At 41.1% G+C, this 18,859-nt stretch overlaps 2 protein-coding genes across 3 annotated transcripts in view; both read right to left on the bottom strand.

Moving 5' to 3' along the window:
* LOC124286196 (multiple epidermal growth factor-like domains protein 6) overlaps positions 1-7,275 on the bottom strand; it is a 62,817-nt gene extending 55,542 nt beyond the window's left edge. Inside the window, exons 1-5 of one of the 2 annotated variants that reach the window (XM_046722541.1) lie at positions 7,188-7,275; positions 6,806-6,916; positions 4,705-4,926; positions 4,226-4,438; positions 2,835-2,945 (exon numbers count right to left, since the gene is read on the bottom strand). In XM_046722541.1, coding sequence (XP_046578497.1) covers positions 2,835-2,945; positions 4,226-4,438; positions 4,705-4,926; positions 6,806-6,916; positions 7,188-7,248 — 718 coding nt within the window. In that variant the 5' untranslated portion in view covers positions 7,249-7,275. The remainder of the gene's footprint in view (positions 1-2,834; positions 2,946-4,225; positions 4,439-4,704; positions 4,927-6,805; positions 6,917-7,187) is intronic. The other variant, XM_046722542.1, reaches the window with a different exon arrangement.
* A 9,129-nt stretch (positions 7,276-16,404) lies between these two features.
* On the bottom strand, positions 16,405-17,553 carry LOC124286175. The gene has a single exon (XM_046722524.1). The coding sequence runs from the start codon at positions 17,551-17,553 to the stop codon at positions 16,405-16,407; it is 1,149 nt and encodes a 382-aa protein (XP_046578480.1).
* Between the last annotated feature and the right edge of the window lie 1,306 nt (positions 17,554-18,859).

The following is an 18,859-nucleotide window of genomic DNA, read 5'->3' as shown; positions in this document are numbered from 1 at the left end:
GACTTGTTTATATTCTCTGTATTCATGACAATAATTTTCAGAACTGCTAACAGATTGAAATTGTTTAACAAGGTCATTTACGTTCTGACTTTTTGATATGTGTTCCCAATTTTCTCCCATTACGGTAAAGGTGAACGAATATTATTTCTACCGATCGTTTTCACCTTGGACCAGATACTAGTAAATGATGTAAATCTATTAATATTACAAAATATCCGTACAATACGTTGGAACGTAGCTCGTTTCTTACGAAAATCAGCCAAATCACATGGCAATGACGAGTAACGAACCTTATTATATGCCTTCTTCCTTGCGTTATTGGCTTTTTTACAGCTGTCATTCCACCAGAACTTTGACGGAAATGCCGCTTTCTTAACAGACGATTTTCCAATGGAGTCTTCTGCAATTCTTATTAATTTTGTTGTGATATTTTCATTAGACATATGAACATCACCATTTAAAAGATCGGATGTAATATGTTCAGCACACAGACCAGAAAAAGTGCCAAATTAGCCTTCTTGAATTTCCACCGAGGGACATTATGACAAGAATCACGATATGGTCGAACCTGAATTTCAGTAAAAACAGGAAAATGGTCACTACCTAACGCATCTTCCTGAAATACATCCCAGTTACACTTAGTGGCAATGAGTGATGATATCATTGATAGATCTAAAGGAGAAAATGGTCATTTTACCATCGTTTAAAAGGACAAGATCTGCTTCATCTAAAAATTGTTAAACTATCTGACCATTATAATCCGTCTTGTTGCTTCCCCAAAACATATTATGGCTGTTAAAGTCCCCACATATAAAATATGGGCCTCCATTGGGATCACTTAATTTCAGATATTCATCTACGTTCGGCTTACCTGTATTATAAATATTAACAATAGTAATGGCTTTATCTTCCTCATAATGAATTTTTACTGCGTTAGCCTCATACACTGTATTTGGTAATTCGTGAACCTGATACGACAAATCAGTCTTAATAAATATAGCACAACCACCTCTCCGAGGATTTTTAGTACTCGGACTAATGGTGTGTCCTGACGGAGACCAAGATTGCCATTAATTCTAAAATGACTCTCTGGCCAAAGAAAAGTTTCCTGTACACAAATAATATCCGGCTGTGGTGACCTATTTGATAGAAAATGCTTTAAATTATCCCCATGGGCAACAAGACTTTGTGCATTCCATTGCATTATGGTCAGGAATACTAAAGCTTTATCCATCATTCATCTCAACATGTACCTCACTCAACAGATCACTAGGAACATCGATGTGAAGATGTATTTTTTGCCGCCGACACAAGACGATTAATCTGTTCCTCTTTGGTTGTTGCATTAAGGCATCCTGAAATCACCTCAAACAAGAACGTTAAAAAGGTTTGAGGAGAAGTACTAAGAAATGGATTGGCTACCTGTGGAGAGCTGACTTGAGCTGTAACAGGTGAATTCGACACATTTACAAATACAGGTAGGGTTAGACCCAGATCTAGCTGCAAGAGGAACGGGACGGGTTCCAACTGTTGATTGCGAGGCTTGTAACGACACAGACCGTGATTTCTGAGCTTCTGTTACAGTAGCTGCATAAGATGGAGTTGGAGTGGACTTGACTATACGAGTTGCTTCAGCATAAGACAGTTTACTCTCTACTCGTACCCTTTGCACAGATACTGCCTCCTTGTTTTTCTCACATCCCTTGTAGGCAGCACTGTGGCTGCCACCACAACTGCAACACTTTGATACTTTTTCCGAACAACTTTCTACCTTGTGCTCACCACTGCACCTGGGACATACAGGCTTTTTTACTTTTACATCGGGTTGAAACATGGCCAAACTTCTGGCAATTGTAGCATCTAATAGCTGGTGGGATATACAGACGCACATGAAAGTACTGATAATACATCCTAACACGTTCAGGCAAATGTGGGGTTGAGAAAGTCAGAAGAATAGAAGTAGTAAGTTCCTTTTCTTTTCCACGCAAAAGTCTTTGGGCACATTTAACCTTTTTGACATTTCAATTGCTCAAATATCTCATCCTCATTTACATCTGTGTCAACATTGTAAATAACTCCCTTCGATTCACTACGACTCTTTAGGACAGAACTCTTGACACGAACGTCACAGACACACGCTACATTCAGTTCAAGGTTAAGTTGCTCAGCAGTCCTGCAGTTTATCACTAAATCTCCCTTTTCCAGTTTTTTCATATACTCCACATCGCCAATGTTTTAATGAATATCCCGAACCAAAGCAATTGGACTAATTTTGGGTCAACAGAAGTAAGAATGACAACAATTTTGATAATGACGTAATGACGAAGTCGTATCATTTATAACTCGGTCATCCACATGTTTTCGTTTCAAACGTTTCGAAATCATTGACAGGTAATTGTCTGCAAATTCAGCATCTGTCGAGGTTTCCTCAAATGAGGTACAATGAATATTATCATCCCAATTCCCATCAGTGTCGCTCTCCATACCCAAATATTTCTGTGACCAAGACGAAATGAAAACTTTCACTCAGACACAATGCGCGAAAACTGAGGCCACGTGGTGCGGTAAGTCAACGCGGCACAACAAAACACACAAATATGGCAAAATGAGCCAATATTTGACCCTATGCAGCCAAAATCACTTACCTTAATGATAATACGGAAATATAAGCCAAACGCAGTTATGAATATCAAATTCTAGACCCAACACAGGCCCTTACAGCGGAGCGGCTGACAAGCACGCCCGACCCTGTCAACAGCCTAAGGCGGTTTCCCACTACACACATACATGGTATTTGATTAATCTGCCCTTGTGCTTATCCTTATTTGTCTTACCCATCTGGCAAAAGCTTCCGAACCATGGTGGTATGCAAACTGGGCCCGTTGAAGGTGCTGTACATGGAGTGTTGGGGAAATCTGAGCAGCCATTTGAACAGTGGCATGACACTGCAACACAGAAAGAAGTCACTTGATAGAACCTTGAGCATAGTATCTGAATATTACCTACGTCCTATTATTATTACACTATTGAACAGTGGTATATATCAGGTCGTTTGGAAAATTTTAATATGGAAGAACACTTCTCATTGTAAATGGGGAACTTTAAACCACAATTAATTTTTGAGGGTAAAGTTGTAGTTTAAACATAATCATTTGTGTGATCTGTTTATGCAAGAATGTTGATAAAATATATTTTCCCTGAAGTGACTCACAGGAGCTAGTACTTATATCAACAGTAACCATGCAGTTCAGATGCTAAAACCGCCTCCGTGGTGTAGTTGGTTAGAGCGTCCGCCCGGAGAGCGGAAGGTCGCGGGTTCGATCCCCGACCGCGTCATACCAAAAGACGTTAAAATCTGGTACTTGTTGGTCCCTGCCTGTCGCTCGGCATTAATGGGTACAACAAGGACTGGTCAGCTCGGAGTCAGTAAAATGTGTCTGAGTGGGGAATTCATGCTTCACTGCGGCATGGTATCTCAGTGGGCTAGCACTATAAAACCAGCTTCAGTCTGGGCTAGTACAAGCAGCCGCACCTACACATACACACGCATGCACGTCGTCATATGAGCGAATATTCTCAAGCACGACGATAAACCCAATTTCACCTCATCTCACCTCACCTCAGATGTTAAAATATATATTGTCGAATGTATTTAAGAGCAGCAGAAGATAAAGCGGGTGCTAGATGTTCACTACTGTCAGGAGGGTGTGTGTGTGTGTGTGTGTGTGTGAGTGTTAATGGTGAGAGGTAAGTGTGTCGAGGGGTATAGGTGAAGAGGGATTTTATGGCAGGAGAATTAGAATTTTAGTCATATGTATTTTTCATCAGATGAAGACATCGAGTAGACGATGTTTACTGTTGTATGAATCGGGTTTGGTGATTGGTGAGGACTTCAATATTTATGTCTGTTTGCATATTTACCTTTCATCTTACCAATCACATGCACCTGGCAATGTGTTAAGTAACGCCTGCTATGACAATCGTCACATTGCTGCCCTCTATGGGTTGTTTCAATATCTATGCATTTGAACAAGGCTAGCTGGAGGGACATTGTTTGAAACTATCCACTTAACATTTCAATACTGAGACAAGGTTTCCTCAGACACTTGCGTGGTGGATGTTATTTGGGAGCAGTTTTGTGGAATGGCAGTTTTCAAGGGGTTGTAGTTATTGTTATTCAATTTCAACATTTGGACATTATTGTTTGGTCTGTTTGTATCATTACCTTTCTTCTCGCCAAACACCTGCACCTCACAAAGTGCCAAGTAAGGCCCCGCCATTACAACGGTTACAGTGTCGCCCTCTATAGGTTGTATACAGCTGAGAGTCACAGGGTTACTTATCAGCTGATCTAGAGAATCTGTGATGTCTGTCAGAGGTAGCTTTCTACATGTTCTGTTGTTGACCAATACTTCCATTGCTTGATAGTGGTCAATGGCTGCAATAGAGCATATGTTACACATAAATAATCAAAATACAACTGACGTTTACAAAAGAAACGTCGCGTGGTATGTTCCTTCGGTTTACATACACAACATGGACTCTTTATCGAAGGCAAGTTATTGTCGGGTCTGTAAACAGTTAAGTAAGTCCACTTTACACATCAGTTCAAATCCTTAGCTTCAGCAGTCTGCTGTCAGACAGGAAGTGTTTATGGTCATACACTTTATTTTGTTCTCATGAAAGAGAGAGAACATAGCTTACCGTTACTACGGAGATAGATTGTGATCCGGCTGATTAGGAACGTCCCACCAAGAAGAACATGCCAGCTGGCATTCCCACCATCTACTTCGTCTGTATGTGAACAACTACCACTGTTCCAGTCTGTGCTGACATCCCCGTCATCAGCTTTACCGGCATCATATGTACCGGTATTGTCTGTCCATGTGCTGCTCTGACTGGCAGGTTTTCCACGTGCGATGTTATCTATCAACAAAACGATAACATGTTATAACAGTAATGGTATAAATAATAGAGTGTGTGTTGGTTGTATCTAGGCCATATCTATGAAGGTATGCATTATGTTCATTGAAACGCAAAACATATTTAATACCTAAGTATGAGGTTTGAGGTTTGCTTACCTTGTGATTCTGCTCACACAATGTTACCTCATAAGACACCTTTCTGAAGTTAATGTCAATGTCAGTTATGAGCTGAGATTAATACTGAGCTATAACGAAGATCATAGTTTCACCTGTTTCTGTTGACTGGATATATAAACCTCAGACTTAGTTGCCATTACAACTGCTATTGTACCACCGCTATGTGTGTCACTGCTATTGTACCACTACTGTTGTACCACTGCTATTGTACCACTGCTGTTGTACCACTGCTATGTGTACCACTGCTATTGTACCACTGCTATGTGTACCACTGCTATTGTACCACTGCTATGTGTACCACTGCTATTGTACCACTGCTGTTGTACCACCGCTACTGTACCACTGCTATGTGTACCACTGCTATGTGTACCACCGCTATGTGTACCACCGCTATGTGTACCACTGCTATTGTACCACTGCTATGTGTACCACTGCTATGTGTACCACTGCTATGTGTACCACCGCTATGTGTACCACTGCTATGTGTACCACTGCTATGTGTACCACCGCTATTTGTACCACTGCTATGTGTACCACCGCTATGTGTACCAACGCTATGTGTACCACCGCTATGTGTACTATATACACATCCATACACGCAAAGTTTATTCTTGAAAAGTAAAGTAAACAATAACCATTTCAAAAGCAGATTATTTAAACCTAAAACACAAACACCTTACGTCAACACAAGGCCTTGGTTACAACGGACTGGACACGTGACAAACCGAGCAACTATAAAAAACCTACGACAGCTGTCCGCTAATGGGTGTTGCCTACTCATTTTAGGATCATGGAGTGAGTGAGTGAGTTTAGTTTTACGCCGCACTCAGAAATATTCCAGCTAAATGGCGACGGTCTGTGAATAATCGAGTCTGTACCATGCAGTGATCAACAGCATGAGCATCGACCTGCGCAACTGGGAACCCATGACATGTGTCAACCAAGTCAGCGAGCATGACTACCCGATCAAGTTAGTCGCCTCTTACGACAAGCATGGGTTACTGAAGATCAATATTCTAACCCGGACCGTCATGGGTCTTAGGATCTTGGAACCTTACTGCAAATTGTAAGCCAATCAAATGCCATTACCTGCGAGTTATGTATTTTTGCTTACATTTTGTTTGTAATTACTGACTATGCTGGCTTCATCTCGACATTCGACTGAGGACGAAAGTGGAACTACTCTCATCTATGTCTCCTCTTTCCATACACGAATGATCTACTCCCGATAAACATAACTATTTCCAACAAAATACCAAAGATATATTGGCACACTACCCATGCATGTCAAGGAGCGAATCATCAACATGTTTTACTAAAAAGGTTTAGTCACTGAATGGTTACGGTATTGCAGGAGACGATACATTTCGTATTGTCATTCTGGACTGTAGTTGTGTCATTATCGTGACTTTAATACGGTTCCGAGCATCACTTAAACACAAAACTTTAAGCCAAAAGATGACCTTGAATTTGATGTTATAAACAATATCGTCATAAATGTCCAAATATCAAGCAGTTCCACCTCGTGGCATGAATCTCTTTTGTGTTCGACTGTAAGCACAGACAAGTTCGTAAGTAAATAGGTAGGTAAGTTAGTAAATAAACAAAATATAAATAATCATATAAACAAACAAACAGATAAACAATGCTTGGTGTTTATGTATAACATCTACGTGTAAAGAACACAGCAGTCTAGAACTTACACATCTGACAGTACCTTCCAGACCAGTCTGTCTGACAAGCTGGAGGAGGCACTGAACACACGTCGGGGGGAGGACTGCATCCATTCTTGTAGTGACAACTTGATCCTGGTCCTCGTGTAACATATAAGTAACATACTGACAGAGCAGATTGTGAAGGGGAATACATAATGTAACAACAGAGTATATTCTGAAATCAAATACATGGTTCACAGCTCTGAATTCGAATAGTTCACTCTTTCTGTCAAGGTGATCCGACAAAAGTCAATCAGTTCATCTGTTCACACAGTTTATTCGGCCACCTCTAAGAAGTTCACATATAGATTGTCAGGAACCTACTCTAACCCGGAATACCAACACAGGCATTTAAATAACTCAATTGTACCTTGTGCAGCTGTAACCGACACGGCCTGGATGATCACCAACAGACAGATAACAGAACTCATCTTACACAGGTCGGGTACTGAAACAAACTTGATTTGTAGTAATGAAATGAAAATTAGAAAAGGTAATCACAGGATACAGTAGGGAATAAAGCTAAGGCACCATATAGGTTACAAAACAACTAAACTGACGGGCGAAAGTAGCGAGTCTCTCTGGCAGTGTGAGGTCTCGCGTTGTCATGTTGTAGGAGTACACCCCGGGGTTGATTCTGTAGGAAGGGTACCACAACTGGCGGTAGGATCTGTCCGATGTACCCCCGTGCATTGAGATTGCCCTGCACTACAACCAGACGGGTCTTCTGGTCTCCACAGATACCGCCCCAAACCATGACTCCACCCCCGCCGAATGGATGAACTTCTCTGATGCATGGCCTTGCTAAACGTTCCCCTCGTCGACGATATACCCGTTCTTTGCCATCACACTTGTAAAGGGTGAAACGGCTTTCATCGGAAAAGAGAACACGTCGCCAATCTCGGACTTGCCACCTGTATACTTTGCCTTGCCCACCGCTGTCTGTTTTGGCGATGTCTGAGGGTCAGGACCATTCCGCGGAAAGGCCGGTAAGCCCTTATACCAGCTAATCTCAATCTTCGGGTCACTGTGCGACGACTGATACGATGCCCGAGTGCCGTAGCCGCCGTCGACGTTGCCGTCACGAACCTGTTCCGGAGATGGATAGTCCGGATGTAGCGGTCTTCTATGGGTGTAGTGACCCGTGGCCGTCCACTTCTCGGCCTGTCTTGAGTGCTACCAGTATTCCGGTAACGTGTGAACAGCCTGGAGACTGTTGCTGGGGTACAGCCGAACGTTCTGGCAAGATGAGCTTGGGTAGCTCCCATATCGCGCATTCCCAATGGCTCGCTCTCGCTGAATTTGTGTCAGCTTCGGCATTTTTGCATGTGCTTTCAGTTACTGTGATATGCCAGCGTGTATCCATCCCATTTCTACCCGACTGGTGCACGTGCATGTTCGTGATTTTCAACGATTACATGTTATACCTTTTTCTCGTGCTAGGGGTCACGTGACTACATCTACTGACATCACTACCATTCTGCAATATTCTCGTGACTTTGACAATGTTTGCTTTGGATGTTTCATTGGAATTTAGACATGCTCAATTTCCCCAAACCAAATTGAAAACGTTATACTAACTTTTGCCCGTCAGTTTACTTGTTAGATGCCTTTTTGTACAGTATGTGCAAAAATTGCTTCGATGAAGATTCAGTTAAATATTCAGTCATCTGTAACTATAATGAGCGCCAAAAGCTACATTAGGATATCAAAATATAGATAGAATCACTTGTGTCAATTTTGAACAATTAACCTTCAAACTAACGCGCATACCAATCGAGAATGAGTGATGAGGAGAGCAATATCAGCTGTTTGTTCTTACACAAGCTATATCCATTATTACGTAACAATGGTTTTCGTCGAAGCAGACATAATGAATACGTAAGGTCACTGTTTACAGTTATACCTAGTGTTCAACACTCTGGACTATTCCTTCACATAAACCTTAGCTGACGCATTGTTCAAATCATGCAAAAGCAAACAAGCGTTCCCAAAATTCGAAAAACAGATCCCGAGTATCAGCTTGCCAACTTCTGTATTGTTCTTCAGAAACTACCTCGTGTCAGTCCTTTGGAGAATTGGTGGGAGACGACAAAGTTGACATTGTAGGTATATAAATCAACATCCGTGCAGTGTAATACACTAGACATATATATTCTCTTTCAGCGTTCTCAATGTGCTTTTTGTGCATTTTATTTACTTGTGAACACACATGCCTATTCCGATGCAAATAGTCAACTTCTGTTTTTCAAAAAAAAGCGTCGAATAATTGTTGCTTAAAGTTGTTTAATTACATTTACAACATTGAAGGTTACAGTAAATCTTCCAATGTGGAGGACATGTCCAAATCTGGCGCAACAGTCACATAATTCTCCATTTGGACATGTACCACATGTACCTATTGTTTCAGATGTACAATGGAATTGTCTTTGCGTGTGTTTATGACCGGTGTCATCGTTGGGGAAGGATACGTTCATCTTTCCGCCAACACCTGGTATCATCCCTGTCTAAATTGTTGGATATCGTCGGAATCGACCAATCAACCCTGCTTTTAGCAGAGAACTCTGATAAATCTTGAAAGGGTTTGTAATATACTGAACCGAAAAGAAACGCCACCTTTCAAAACCAAATGCACAATTTTGTTCTACCAAGGTGGTGTTTTTTTTATGATTGTACTGTTATATCAACATGTTTATCAATCCATATTGACAGTTATTACCAACATCAGAGTGTTTTCTAACGAAAAAGCATATAGACCAAACGCACCTAAAAAGGCGGACATGGTAAAAGATTCTGTAAGACATTCGAGAAAATGAAAATGCGCGTGCATATCGTGACAGCCCTACCAATGATCAAGAGTCCCAAACTTGCCTGAAATCATTCTTGTTTTGACACATTCGCTGCACCACGACTTACGAGAGATCAGAGGAACCAAGCCTTGGGACGACTAAAAGTTGGCCAAACTGCACGAAGGGTAGCCAATCATGTTAATGTTCATGTTAGAACAATCTACCGATTGCAGGAGTGGTATCAGGTCACAAACAGCAGTCAAGACCGTCCACGCAGTGGGCGACCTCCAGTAACATCACAGCGTCAAGACCGAGGGCAATTGGCAACTCAGAATCGAAATTGGCGTCATCGACAATGGAGAACAGTGTTTTTTTCTGATGAAGGCCGATATTGTGTTTCGACAACCGATGGCAGAGTGGGAGTATGGTGAAGGCGTGGAGAATGGTTTTCCGATGAGTGTATTGTTGAAAAGAGACTCATGGGGTGGTCCAAGCATCATGGTGTGGGGTGCAATCGGTCTGAACCAGAGAGTTGCCCACACTTCCAGAGCAACATTGGACTTCGTAGGACTACATGGCATCCAAACCCTACAATGGCCGGCACTCAGTCCGGATTCAGGTCCAACAGAACACCTTTGGGACGAGATTCAAAGACTGAATGACCTTCAACCGAGGCCGACAACTGTGGTTGGGCTCGATCAGGCATTTCGAAGAGTCTGGACCCAAGTGCTTATGGCCTTCATCAACTGGCTAATTCATTCCATGTACAGACAATGCAACGCCGTCATCAATGCTCAGGGAGGCTACACACGATACTGACTTTGAGGCATCATAATGGTACCATTTTTGGTGATTGTGTTTGTGTGAACTAAATGTGATACGCGAAAATGTTGTAACCATTATTATCAAGTTTGAACTCTATCATACGTTTTGATTGTTAATTAAAGTGTGTGCTTTAAGAAACCTGTATCGGTTTTGTGGTTCAGTATATATGGGTTATTTGCATCCATCTATTATATTGACTTGTATCATCGCATAGATAACCCAATCCGATGAACTTGGTATCACGATTTCAAAAATATGCAGATGAGGTTCCCCACCAGAAACTACTTTAAAGCTTAAGATTCAATGTAGGTTTATAACATTGTGTTTTGACAATCTTTAGTAGCCCTGTGTGTATTACAGTGGTGTTGAAGTACTATGTTTTGATGCTTTTGCTGTCAAATGAAATCTGGAACATTCTACTATAGCATAGACTAATCCAGCATACTGTGGGACACTCTGGAACGTACGTAGACTACATAGGAGGGCAGGTGCATGGATCTATGATACCACATGACACCACAGAGCAGCGGTTGTGTGAAGATCATAGATTCACCTGTTACTGCTGAGAGAAGATATTAGCCAAGGCTCAATTGCTAGTTGTATTGCTGTTATATGTTATACCACCAATGCAATTGTGCTACAACCGAATTGTGTACTGTCGCTCATCAATAACAATACAAAACTTTCAGTAATTTACATTGTTTTGTAAACGTATTTTGTTTTATAAGTTTGGTTTCACCCCGAATTCTTTTAATGACAGATTTCTGAATAAACTTAATGTTTCACTTAGGAAATCGACACATGCAGTGCAGTGCTTTCTTGCTTAATAATCGTACCCAACATGCTTGGGTCGTCATTGACATAGTCTATTTGCAGATGGCTATAAGTGCGGAATATCTACGTTGATGCCCAGACATGTAATAAGATAAAGGTAAATTATAAAAAAACTGTCAGCAAAGGACAGTAAAACAACTAGTATGTCACAGATTTCAATTTTAAACTAGTAATTAACACTAAACTACTTTAACTATAGAGGACGATACAATATACAAAATGGCTATACATTACCAACAACTGAAGATAGATCACCATACTAGGGACCATGGGGACTTACAGTACTCTTGCTACCTGCACGGACCCTAGCTGGATTTACACCATCCATTCAGCCGTTAGCAATTTAGATAAATCTAGCCATAGATTAAAATAACGTATATACTACGATTTAAAATAGTAGTAGGTTTAAATGTACTGTGAATGCATTGGGACTTATGTACCCTCTCAGGAGGACAATAATTTTACAATACTTCAACCCCTTTGAGGGTACAGCCACTAACAATCTAAGTTACTAATCTGAACTACCAGTCATTTTAAATACATCTATCTACAGAACATATTAATGAGAATTCATCAATCAAATCAATTTCTTGTAAAGACCAATAATTAAATGAGAATTAACAGAAGTAAAAAGATCCTTAACTGTTTTCACACTGAAATATTTATCCCTTATGATGGAGGATTCAACACAGTCAAGCAGGATATGCTTGACCATGGTTCTCTCATCACAAGGGGTACAAAACGGAGGATCTTCACCTTTTAACAAGTATTTGTGAGTATAACGCGTATGGCCAATGCGACATCGTCGCATAATGACTTCTTCAAATCTGGATTGACAACCCAAGTAGGTGTAACCGATAGTTGGTTTAATTGCATGTAACTTATTTGTTTCTTATTCTGTCATTTACACAGTGTAATTTCAATATCATGCAGACTCTTCCGTCAGACACCGAGTTATGCATAATACTGTGAAGAAAATGAAATATGTTTATCGCTATGCCAGATGTTGTATTGTGAGGCTAAGTGAATAAGAATGACGGTAATGTTGAATTTTACACATTGGTCTATACTTCAGGTATATCACGGCGTGATACCTCCATGTCAGCGTGACCTGAACCTGGTCTGAGACCGCCTTTGTTACACCTGAGATTGGTGTTGAGAAATCCTGGTAAGGAAGAGACTTACCTTGTGTGCAGCCTTCGTCTGAATCACACCAGATCAGGGTGTTTTAAACAAGGAAGTAAATCACAACACGAGGTCAATGTAGACGGCACACATCAACGATAAAATGTGTTGTCACTCTTCCACACACACATGACACTTGTAAAATGATATCATTTGTAATTTAAGGATATGAACGGGTACAATAATATTTGTGAAGCCCATTTCTGGTGTCCCCGCAGTGATATTGTTGGAATACTGCTAAAAGCGGCGAAAAACTAAAACGCACGAACTATTGATGAATATTCAACATGTCCTTTTACTTCAGAGATAATTACAGAATATGTTATCTTTACTATCACAGAGAAGTGGAATACTAAAGAAAGGGAATATTTTCAAAATATTCGCTGGAAAATCATCTACCATTTTCATGCCGTTAAGTTTAAACATATTTTATTGTCCAAAAGACAACGGGATTAGGCACAAGTGCACCACTTGATGGTCGCCTTCTCCCTAAATACAGTTGAACATGACATTACATAATGGGGATGTACAGTTTACAGTGGAAGCTTGACATGGAGGAAACATATGGAGTGTTGATATACATATATACAGTGTTTTACGGGATATATACAGTGTTTTACAGGATATATACAGTATGCTGGAAAGTGGAAAACGTGCATCTCATACATTTGCAAGTTCTATACAGTACATCGTGTATATATAGACAGAACTATAACAACAGTTTGGAAACAATTAGCTGGCGAATCTGTTTGTAGATTCAATATACTTGTGTACAGACAGGAATATATTTTTATTCATCAAATAGTTTACTTTAGGGTCACCGAATATGATAGTGTGCAGTGTCCTCCAAATTTAACATTATCTGAGAATAGCAATTTTCTGAAGTCATAATATAAAGTACATTCGAAAAAAAAAATGAAATGAATTTTCGCATGGCGCGACACATGAACAGGCAATAATATCAGATAAGTTAACCCGAAACAGGTCGGAATTTAATGTGCTGCAACTATGCTTCAATCTAGTGTGCAATACATTTATGTATCTCTTATCGCAATTGTAATACTAGTATGTCGGTGGCAACGCGGATTGCTCCGATGCGACAGTTTTAAAAGAAGATACCGACGGACTGTTACTTACTTTTGCCGGTAGACTACACGTATTCCATTGACATAATGTATCTAAAATATAGGATCTTTTAAACGCGGATGTCAGTGCAAAAGGTATGACAAAATTGTGACAATTCCTGAGATTATATTTGGTGTTTTCTAACACAGATGGTGGTATAAGATCAATAACATATGATAGACATTGATTATTAATTATTGTATACATATGTACAAGTTTGTCGACGTGTCGTCTATGCGCTAGAGGTTGCCACCCAGTTTCATCATATAGGCTTTGACGTGATGAAAATTTGGTTAAGCCTGTTAGTATTCTGGCTGCCTCCAGCTGTAGTAATTCTAATTTCTTAGCATTTTATGGAAGAGCAATTCTCCCAGAAAACGGAAACATACTCTAATGTGGGTCTGATAAACACCAGATATATTTTTGCCAGATTCGATCTACTTAATCACTATTTAAGCATTGTCATCGATGAAACCATTTTTGAAGCACTTATAAGAATAGTGTTGATATGATCATTCCATTTCGTGTTTTGTGATAATGTAATACTAAGATTCTTGTGGCACTCTGCCCTTTCGATACATGCGTTTTTGAAAATAGTGAGTGAGTTTAGTTTTACGCCGCACTCAACAATATTCCAGGTATGGCGGCAGTCTGTACATAATCGAGTCTGGACCAGACAATCCAGTGATCAACAGCATGAGCATCGATCTGTGCAATTGGCAACCGATGACATGTGTCAACCAAGCCAGCGAAACTGACCACCCGATCCCGTTAGTCGCCTCTTACGACAAGCACAGTCGCCTTTTGTGGCAAGTATGGGTTGCTGAAGACCTATTCTACCCCGGATCTTCACGGGTCGTTTTTGAAAATAAACGTTGGTACTTCATCTGAGGGTTTATGTGAGAATAATATATATTTTGTTTTGTTAGGATTGAATTGTACTAACCATGTTTGTGCCCACTTTTGTAACTTGCATAGGTCTTCATTCAATGAGTTTTCGATGTGCCTAACATCTGGAGATGCTATGCCAATGCTTGTATCCTCTGCGAATAAACTTGTCAAGTTAAGTCACAACATATGTCATTAATGTAAATCAAAAATAATAATGGCCTAAGAAGTGATCCCTGAGGGACTCCTGCGTGTAGCGTATGTTCACTGGAGAGCAACCGTTGACACTGACTTCCTGACGTCTGTTAGTGAGATAGCTATGAAACCACTTTAGCGGTTATCATTAATGCCATATTGTTTTAATCTATGTAATAAGCCCTTATGCCAAACTCTGTCGAATGCTTTAGAAATGTCACAAAAGACCATGCAAAAATGTTCGTGCTGATCTAATGACTTACATATTTGGTGGTATATTTCAAGTAGTTGATAAGTGGTCGAGTGACCTGGTATTAATCCTGATTGGTATTTACACAGCAGGAAGGTAAGGATGTATCACCTTTCTTATATATTGGAATGACATGTGTCAGTTTCCATTGTTGTGGAAATTCGTGCTTGAGCAGAGATAAATTGAATAATAAACACAATGGAGTGGCTATAGAATGGACAATATGTTTCAAAAGGCGATGGTTAATGTTATCTTGGCCGCTAGCTTTATTTGTTGGGAGTGTCTTAATCAAATCAGTTACTTCGTGATGTTCAATGTGAAAATCTTGGAGTTTAACAGCACATGGTTATAATCGTCTACATGTGTAACTGAACTAAAATAAGCATTCAACGTCTCAGATGTTTCTCTGAAGATAAGGTTACTTGGCAAATTGTTTTGGTCTCTGAAGATTCACTTCACATCGTTTTATTCAAGCATCTGACAAGCATGGGTTACTGACGAGAATTTTCTCATTCATTCTCTCGGTACAGGTAACGTTCTCGGAGTGAGCATGGACAGGCAGGAAGCTAGGGTTACATGGAAAATTAGGAATCGAAGCATTTAAAACTGTAACTGACGAGTGGAAAATGATTCGGTATAAGGAAACGAAATAGGATTGAATAAAGGAATAATGTCATTCATAACAGCCGCCCCAAATTAAGGGACTTAATTTGAATTTGATCCACAAATGGCATTAATCCAAAAGTTCAGGCAATCGCACAAGGCGCAAAACAGGTCTCTCGTAATGTTTGTCTCCCACACACACTCGAGCCGATCTAACTCGACCATCACTGCTCGGAAATGTCTCTACAATTTTCCCAACTGGCCACTGAACTCTGCTGAGCTACGGATCCACCATCAGTACAATGTCCCCACAGGTAAGTTCACCGGTCTCCTTCGTCCACTTCGACGTAGTTGTAGGTCAGGTAAGTAGTACTTGATGAAGTGAACCAAAAACTGGTCCGCTATCACTTGACTGTGACGCCAGCGCCGCCGCCCCATAAGTTCAGTCACTGTATACACCACTTGCGGCAACGAAGGATTGCGTCTTCCCATAAGCAAGAGGTTTGGTGTGATTGGGATCAATGTCTCTCATATCAGAAGAAGTATACCCTAAAGGTTTGGAGTTTAAAATACCTTCTATCTCGACCAAAACAGTATGGAGTACCATTTCGGTCACACACTGGTCTCTGAATATAACTGCCAATGCAGACTTCAACGACTTGATCTCACGTTCCCAAACTCCACCGAAGTGTGGAGAGTTTGGAGGATTGTACGTCCAGCGAATTTTCTGTTCAGAAAGTCTGTCCATCATTGAAAAGGCTCTTTGAAGTTCTGCATCAGCTCCCTTAAAGATTGTACCTTGGTCTGACAGGACTTCAAACGGTTTGTGTCGCCTTGAGATAAATCTCCGGAAAGCCATAAGAAAGCATCAGTACTGAGACTGTCCAACAACTCTAAATGAAAAGAACTCCCAACCGCTTCTCAACACGTCTGCCAATCTTGACAGACATCAGTCCGAAACAGTCTATTCCGGTGGAATAAAACACAGGTATGTAGAGTCGAAGCCTGGCTTTAGGAAGGTCGTTCATTTTGGGAACAACAGGTTTACCGCGCCATCGTTGGCATTCTGTACAGTTATGTTGGTGCTTTTTGATTGCTTCTCTGCCTCGTAAAATCCAGAATGTCCGTCTCATCTCAGCCAACACTCTCTCTGGTCCAGGGTGCTTAAGATCCTCATCATACTTCTGGATGAGTAACTTGGTGAGGTTGTGGTGTGGATCTAAGATGATGGGATGTTTAACAGAATCTAAAAGACAATCCGCATTTGTTAACCGTCCACCTATTCGAATGAGACCACATTCACTGTCATACACAGGACTAAGGGGGAGTAATCGGCTACTTGGCTGAATCTCCTTCCCACTGGCAAGGTTCGATATCTCCCCTGGGAAAGAATCCTTCTGAATTTGTCGGTAGACTTTATTCTCCACATTCTCAATTTGATCCACAGTGTCGGAAATTCTTTTTGAATCGGCCGCCCCATATAGCTTGGCAATTGACATGACGACCAGATCATTCCAACTGTCATACTGTTTGTCGTCAAACAATGGCTTGGAGACTTTAGTGAATATAGCTCCGCAGAAGGAGTTCTTAACTTCACTGTTGTCTGTCAACACAGGTTTGACTACGGGGCTTGTCCATTTCTCAGGTGGCTCGTACAAGAAAGCAGGACCACAAGACCACTTTGAGTCTTGAATGAGTTCTTGTATGGAAAGTCCTCGTGTAATGCAATCAGCAGGATTGTCTTTTGTGTTCACATACAGCCAGTTCTCCACTTTAGTAAGAGTTTGAACTTCAGCTACCCTCGTACCCACAAATACTTTATATCGACATGGCTCAGAATGAATCCATGCCAGCACAGTTGTGGAATCACTCCACAACATTACTTTCTCGACAGGTAGCGTCAACTCACTCAATAGAACATCAGCTAGTTGTGCACCAGTCAGTGCTGCTGACAATTCTAAGCGTGGGATAGTTTGTTGTTTCTTTGGTGCAACTCGGGATCTAGCTGCAATAAAGGTGACACTAACAGTCTGGTCTTTCATTGTTGTGCGGAGATAGGCCACAGCTCCGTAAATACGTTCTGATGCATCACAGAATACGTGTATCTGTCTCGTTGCTATATCACACAGGTCAATGTCAGGAGTGTAGCATCGTGGAATTTTCACCAATTTAATGTCAACAAGTTCACGGTCACATGCATTCCATTTGTCATAAGATTCTCCTGTTTCAATAGTGGTGTCCCAATCCACTTTGCCTTTCCACAGATCTTGCACAATGATCTTCGCCCTGGCGAGTTAAGGTGGAAGGTATCCCAAGGGATCATATTGGCTGGCTAAGAGCTTGTACATGACTCTCATGCTAAGCTGATAATATGTAATCTGGGGGAACTTGTAGCAGAGCATGTCACTCTTGCACTGCCACTGAAGGCCAAGAGTTGCTTCTAGTGAGTCTTCCTTTCCAAAGTTCAGCCACAATTCACAAGCATCTGACTTAGCATCCGCGGGAAGATCTTCGACAACAGACGGCACATTGGAACACCACTGTCTTATGTTAAAACCACCGGTTGCAAGGACGTTTCTCAGTTCAGTTACCAGTATTTTGGTTTCCAAAGGTGTAGGTGCACTGTGTAGACAGTTATCAACGTAGAACGATTGCAGGATTGCTTCCGAAAGTTCTCCATCGTTCTCTGTATGGTCAATTATTTGTCTCTGAAGGGCATAAGTAGCACAGCATGGACTGCAGGTAGTCCCAAAGGGAAGTACTTGCCACTCGTATGTGTTTGCTGCCACTGATGTCTCCATGTTGCGCCAGATAAAGCGTAGTAGTGGTTTATCCCTGGGCAGGACACGCACCTGGTGAAACATCGCTTGTATATCTCCAGATACTTCAACCTGATGCTGTCGAAATCGCACAAGTACTCCGAGTAATGATGGACCCAACACAGGGCCAGGTAACAGGTAATTGTTCAGTGATATACCAGCTGAGTTGTACGAACAGTTGAACACTAGTCGATGCTTCTGATTGTGGTCAACAACATGATGAGGGAAATACCAAGACTCTGTGCTCGTGCTGATGTCGTCTGGAGTCAGGATTCTAACATAACCAGCTGTCACTAACTTTTCAATCAGGTGATTATGGATATTGGCTAGATCTGGGTTTCTGGCGAGTCTCTTCTCTGTACGCTTGAGAATTGGCATCACAGCTGCCTCAGTAGCTTCGAACTTTGGAGCATCCTTGGCGCGCAATAATGGCCACTGTTTTTCTCCTCCGGGTGATAGAGCTGCTGGTGGATCATCCATCCTGGTGAGGAACAATATTATCCACAGCTCAGTTCCACTTAAAACAAAT

This window comes from Haliotis rubra, unplaced genomic scaffold (assembly GCF_003918875.1).
Source record: "Haliotis rubra isolate DU_JTF1 unplaced genomic scaffold, ASM391887v1 Scf378, whole genome shotgun sequence".
In the NCBI taxonomy this organism is placed as follows: Eukaryota; Metazoa; Mollusca; class Gastropoda; order Lepetellida; family Haliotidae; genus Haliotis; species Haliotis rubra.
The sequence above is the reverse complement of the archived record's forward strand: the minus strand, read 5'-3'. Positions and strand labels throughout refer to the sequence as shown.